This window comes from Drosophila virilis, chromosome 2, assembly GCF_030788295.1.
Source record: "Drosophila virilis strain 15010-1051.87 chromosome 2, Dvir_AGI_RSII-ME, whole genome shotgun sequence".
Taxonomy (NCBI): Eukaryota; Metazoa; Arthropoda; class Insecta; order Diptera; family Drosophilidae; genus Drosophila; species Drosophila virilis.
Window position 1 is genome coordinate 7,537,637 of NC_091544.1, and position 6,849 is coordinate 7,544,485.

A 6,849-nucleotide genomic window follows, 5' to 3' on the forward strand; every position below is an offset into this window, starting at 1 on the left:
TTCATGAAAGGCATATTTAGCTCGAGAAAATTTAAGATAGGGACAGAGGTTTATAATGACGTGTTAACTTATGTTAATATACTATTGCGATTAATTAAAGCGGAATGATTATAATTCAACGGACTATTTGATAGTTAATAGATAGTTTTAGGATCTATGATAAAGAAATTTAAATGTCATTTAATGTTCGCTTCATTATCTATACATATTTTGACTTTATTGAGATCACTTGATTTTAATTTTTTTTTTCTTGTTTTCTACCTCAAATACGAAATTGTTGATAGTTCGACTTCCTATGGAGCTGTTAGCTAGTCGCCCATTTCCGTAATTGTTTTATTGATAAAGTCGCGATAAAAGTTCACGCTCATATAGACATCGGGCATCAATTTGTTACCACATTCATATGTCCATACGCTGACGCCGCACAGTTCACCCCGGATGACCAGCGGCCCGCCAGAGTCGCCACTGCAGATCGTGCGACCGTTGTAGCCGGAGGCGCAGAACACGTTGCGTGGCATTTTGCGGCCCAACTTTTGGTTGCATTCCGCTTTGGCAATGAGAGGCACCCTTATTGTTCGTAGCGTGTTTTTGGACCTGGTAAACTCGCTAGCGCCCCAGCCAGACACGGTGGCCATAAGTCCGGCTGACATCTTCCGTGTGCAGAGTGGCAAATAGCTAACTTCTGGAGTTCTGATGGCGAGTTTAACCTTTATCATGGCAATGTCGGCAATGTACCTTAACTTATTGTAGCTCGGATGCATTTTTAGCTTGATTACGAAGTTTATGATCTCGTCTGGATAGAAAAAGGTCTCCGAGTTTGTTCGACCGGCGATCACGTGAAATTTCGTATAATCCTCGTTGTCGAAGCAGTGAGCCGCAGTTAGAATATGAAATTTGGTTAAGAGGCTGCCAGTGCACGTCATTTTACTGCCCTTATAGATTTGCACTGCATAGCCACCCAGCTCCTGAATGCTGGTTTCTATACCCGAAAATACCCTGGCCTTGACAAGCTGCTTATCGGGCAGTTCAGTTGTCGCAATAATCGGCGCGATCAATAGACTTAATATCACGGGAATGGGCTGCATTTTGAGCAGGGTTCTGTTTGAAAGTGTTTGACCAAGATAGAACTTGTTTCATTGGCTCCCTAAATTGGTTCGATATGGTTTAGGTGCTTAAATATATTTGATATACTACGCTGTGTAACAATCATAAACTGTAACCTTAAGAGGTATATACATGACATCTTCTTACTATAATAATATTTTATTAGGTTCCATCAGAAAAGAAACCTATAAGAACTGTCTATGATAAAATTATCATTTTTCATATATAATAAGTATATAATATTCATTAATTTACTGACTGAACGACTGACTATATCATTGACTGGACCACTGATTGAATGACTGACTGACTGAATGATTATTGATCAATATAGAACCCAATCCTGAGAGCCGTAAGAGCTAGTTTCGGGAAATACCAGCCGCAAGTGTGGGAAAATCGCGAAAAACGTTTGTATGAAACAATTTTGCTTAACTATCCGATCGAAAATAATTTTAAGGGATTTGTGGAAAATCTATTCTTACCCGGTAGATGAGGGTCAAAGAACTGGCTTGAGAAGTTTCGTGCTCCAAACATCTTTACGAAAATTTGCTCTTTTTGTGAAATCAAAGCGGAAAATGCGCTTTAAGCGCTTACTGCAATTCTACTTTTTACCATCCAATAATTTTTAAATAAAACTTTGTGAACATTTATCTGATATGCATTTCGCACTTTTCGCAAAATCGATCCTTCTTGAATGAGGATCGCGGCTAATTTTATGAAAAATCCAAATTTAAATGAAACTTTAAAGAAATCATTTATTATAAAATAATTAAGGTCAACAAGTGTTCCGTTTTCCATTTAGCTTTTGTGTCAATTGCTCATTTTCGCCATGGTCTTTTCTATGAAGTCCCGATAAAAGTAGGCGCTCATATAGACATCGGGCATCTCGTTGTTGCCGCACTCCCATGTCCATGTGCTGATGCCACACAGCTCGCCCCTGATCACCAGTGGCCCGCCGGAGTCGCCGTTGCAGATTGTACGCCTGTTGTAGCCGCCGGCGCAGAGCACATTGTCTGGCATCTGGCGTTCCATCTTCTGGTTGCATTCGCTGTCAGAGATGACGGGCACCTCCATAACACGCAGCGGATTGTCCTGCAGGGAATATTCGCTGTTGCCCCAGCCAGACACTGTGGCCACATTGCCTGCTGATGGCTTCACCGAGCAGAGGGGCAAGTAGTGCACATTCGGTCCTCGAAGGGGCGCACTTACCGCCACGACGGCAATGTCCGCAACGAACTTGGGTTTCTGATAGTCCGGATGTATCTTCAACTTAAGCACTAAATTTTTCATGCTCTCTGTTGCGAAATAATTTCTTGGCATTGTCTGGCCGGCGATTACGTGATATTTTTTATAAGCCGCTTGCTCGAAACAGTGTGCCGAACTGAGAATATAACGGGCGCTGAGTAGGCCGCCGCCGCACACCAACCTATGGCCCAGGTAGATCTGAACGGCATAGCCGCCGGCCTGTTCGATGGTTTTTTCTTGGCCTCCATAAATTCTGGGCTTGACAAACTCTCTTTCCGCTAGCTCAGATCTTGCAAGGAGCATTAGATTGAGGGCCAGAGCAATAATTATAGAAAACATTTTGGATTGTTTTCAGCGTCAATCTTCACACTTAACTGTTGGCTCTGTCATAGCTTCTAAGGTTCTACTTATACTATTAGTTCCACTTTAAAGTCTTAAATTACTTGAGTTATTTCAATTTTTTCCAGTAGCTGAGCTCATGCTCACATCCACATCAAGTCGGCAAGTTTCCAAGAAGAATCTTTTGCATTCTATCTCTTGATAAAAGTTGGGTGGGGCGGGGCTTGGAGTTGGGTAGGTTAAATTAACCCTTTTGCCTTTCAGAATTCTTATTGGTGTTGTTGGACTTGTTAGAAAATCGCCGCACGTTTTGTTGCCAGTACATTTGCAGTTATGTGCTCATAGCGCACACGCACACACGCATACACACACTCAAATGGATACAAGGATATCATATATAGATGTAGATGTGCGTGCGCCTCTTGCCAAATTGTCGATTTTATTATTTGTGTTTATATGATTTTTCAGCTGTTCTGCATTTTAAAGTGCCTGCCAGCGGGTGTACACGCAGAAAAAACAGCACCAACTTTATAAAAAACATATGTCTTGTTTCGTAATTTACGAAAACATTTTCTAAACATGTGCATGTTACTGTCATTTTTTCAAAATGTAAAGAGTTTCTTTAAAACAAAATAAATTTAGAAAATTGTTAATTTTATGTTGATTTAACCAAATTTATTGCACCTTTTTTCTGAGTGTGAGCCTGCAGTGGAAAAGCCGCATAGCTATGGCTGGCAGGGGCATGGTCATAACATGCGGCGCGCGTTCTCAGCCTCATTTCTTATTATAATGTGAAAAATATCCTTTTACAAATTCAAAACGTTGAAATGTGTGCGATTTCTTTTGTTGCCGCTTTTAACTGCCAACATGTGTGTTCGGGTGTATGTGAGCGAATGTGTGCGTGTGTGTGTGTGTGCTGCTCTGATACCCGCGTGTATTGCAACCATGGCAGTTGCCAGAGAGAAGCGCGTCCTCACAGAGCGCACGGATATGTTGTCCTACTTATTGAGCTGATGCTTCAGAATATTTATCATTTTGTGTTAAAATATTTTGCGCATCATTTCGCTGTAATTTTCTACATGCTGCATTAGTTGCCTCTTCCTTCCTTCACAATTGATCTGCCCACTCATTGTTGTTGATTGCAACTGAAGCCTTATCTGAACGCGGACAACGAAATCTTCTTCCAGCATTCGTCCAGGTTCGATTTTAATTTAAGACTTGTCTAGCATTCGCAAGCTTTACTTACAAAAATTTACATTATATATTTTTATTAATAACAAGATTACTGCTACCTAATATTGGCAGCTTAGATATGCGCAAGGGGTACAAATGTAACAAGGCTTACTGCTATTCAGGCTAAGATGTACAAAGTTAAGGCTATGCTGCGAAGATTTTAATTATGTTGTTTATATCAAAGTGTTTTTATATGTTTTGGCTTAGAGAATCCTGTCAGGTAGATCAAGTGGATGCCAACGTTTGAGTCTTCTCTTTTTTTCCCTAAAGACCCAAGCCCAGCAAGGGGAAACCTAATTATCCTTATTCTTCCAAAAGTAACAACGCGAGTTGGGATGAGAGCCAAGACGCTCAAAGTATCGTTCGGCATGTTGACCGATTACGTCTCATACTGTGGACTCTTATTATTCCTAGTACGCAAATACCAAGCGCGTCAGATTACTATTAGCGAAAAGAATCTTAATATTAACAAATCCTGGGCAACCAAAAGAATATCATTTGAAAGAGAGACATAGAGATGGATAGAGAGATATAGAGAAAGTATTTTGAGGCAAGAGTTTAGTTTTAACTTATTAATTTTAATATCCATAATCAAAGCAGGACAGCTTGAAAATCGTACTTTAATTTATGAGAATCGCAAAGTAGGGCATGATTGGAAATAATTTTTTTTATAGTTATTTAACATCACATACATACATAAACATACACACATAAGCGTTGAAAACTTGATATTCAGTCAGAAAATCAGCTATCAGGGAAATTTAAATCGCCCAAACTAAATTTAAATGTTATAAACGAGCTCTTATTGCATTGCAATACTACAGAGAAAAAAAAACATTTAAAATTTTGCAAAATTCATTTCGTTTGCTTATTTTGTTGAAAAAGAAAAACAAATATAAAAGGAAAAATAACTCAAAAGCAGATTTTGCAAATAGTCATAGAAACTGAACGTGTTTTGCAGTTGCTTTTATTAGTTTAGTTTTTGAAATTAAATGTATTTTCATGTCATATGCAATTGGGTACATATGCGTCTGTGAACGATAGCCTATTTTTTTCTCTTTTGTATACCCTGTACTCACGAAGTGGCCAAGAGGGGTGAATTGACTTGGGTAATAAAGCAGATGTAAACGATAATGTGAATATTCCTAATCAGCATTCAAATTGTATTTCATGTGTTAATCGTGTGTTAATCTGCGTGTCAAATTTGATTAAATCGAAACGATTAGTTTTTTTTTTTATTTTATTTTTAAATTGTGTTAAAGGTTGATAACTGGAACTATTGTATTTGCTTTGATTTGTAATCTTATGTATTTGCTGTAATGGAACTATTGGCAAATGAGAGACAGCTCTGGAACCAAGATAAAAGAGTTAAGTAAACAATTAACTAGATTTTGGGTACATTCACAATTCACATCGAATAATAATTACAGAAGCTTTAATCTATATTGTGGTTCAGAGGGTACGTGAGTTTGGTGCAGGGTTTCATTTAATGCTTCTTCTTGTTTGACTGCTTTATAATACTGTTGCTTAGTGCTGCTGCTTGCATTTTGTTTTGTCACATTCTTTTTTGTTGCATTTTAAAGTGTGCAATTTAATTGCTTTTTGGGGTTTTTTGTTTTTTTTTTTTTTTTATTGTGTTTGCTAGGCAAGTTTTTCATTGGCGAATATGTCAAAAATGCTTGTCGTCTGCAAATTTGACCATTGCTCTGCAGCAGCAACAGCAGCAACAACAAATGTTACAGTAACCGTGGCAACAACAACAACAAGCATATAAAGGAAAATCGAGTGCGAAATGAAATTCACGCAATGCAGCAGGAGATTTATACACACTCTGAGCGTGTGTCTGTGTGTGTGTGCTGAGCTACAATAATTTGCTTTTAAGCTCAGGCTTCTAGCTTTTTATTGTCTTTGTGCATACATATGACACGGCAGCTTCTCTCCTCTGCCGACCTGGCCATCGCACACCCCTTAGCAGTTAGCCAAGCAGCTGGCACCCCAGATAGCCCGAGTGTCCCTAGTGTCAACGGAAGCCCGTCGCAATGTCGGTTAGTTGGCTGCCATCGAAATTCCGGATTTAACAGCAAAGTAACCAAAATGCAATTGTTTTGCAATTGGCATTTTGACCACATTCTGACACTCTGGCCATATGGCCAGCGAGTGTCAACAGCGGCGACTGTAAATTGCCAAAAACTATATCCATATATATGTATTCGTACAATGCAAAACACACAAATGTAATGCATATATGCATCCATACGTATATGGCTCTGTCAGACGTACGTATACGTAATTTATTTAGCATTTCAAATATTTTCACTGTTCCCAGCTAAACTGCACAAAAAGCATTAGGCAGCAGTCAGTTGTGGGGCGAGCTTGCACTCTGTCGATATATGTTGAAATGTCCTTAATTGAAAATGAATTTGGTTTTAGGAAAAATGTGTTGTTCTTGTTGCAATTGCTGTTGCTGTAGCTGCTGCTGTTTTTCTTCTTTTTTTTTCTAACTAGTTTGGAACGTTTTGTGTTTTATCTGCATTTGACGCCAAGCTGGAAACCAACGAAATGTTATCGCATTGTGGGTAAGCTGCAAGCTACATGCGCCGTTTTGGTTGTGGGTGGTGTTGGTGGTGGTGCAGCTGCTGCTGCTGCTGCTGCTGCTGCTGGTGGTGGTGGTGGTGGTGGTGGTGGTGGCGCATACATATTTGCATATTTGCAAAGGCCTGCAGCGTAGACAGGCCAGGGGCCTGGTATGCTATTCTACACCACAGCTGCGTTGTTGTTTACTTAGTGTCGCCGAATCTGGACAGCATGGAACGGGTTTGGTTAAGTCGAAGAAGGGGCTGAGAGGGTGTGCTGCACACACACACACACACACACACACGAACGCACACAATTGCCAAAAACAATAGCCGCTTAGTGTGCGTTTCGTAT

The 6,849-nt window shown here is 39.7% G+C and overlaps 2 protein-coding genes across 2 annotated transcripts; both read right to left on the minus strand.

The window, feature by feature from the left end:
- Positions 1 to 308: 308 nt before the first annotated feature.
- Positions 309 to 1,085, minus strand: LOC6631156 (trypsin-3). Its single transcript, XM_002054474.1, has one exon. The coding sequence runs from the start codon at positions 1,083 to 1,085 to the stop codon at positions 309 to 311; it is 777 nt and encodes a 258-aa protein (XP_002054510.1).
- An 829-nt stretch (positions 1,086 to 1,914) lies between these two features.
- LOC6631155 (trypsin-3) lies at positions 1,915 to 2,688 on the minus strand. Its single transcript, XM_002054473.4, has one exon. It carries the CDS (start codon positions 2,686 to 2,688, stop codon positions 1,915 to 1,917), a length of 774 nt encoding a protein of 257 aa, XP_002054509.1.
- Positions 2,689 to 6,849: the final 4,161 nt, after the last annotated feature.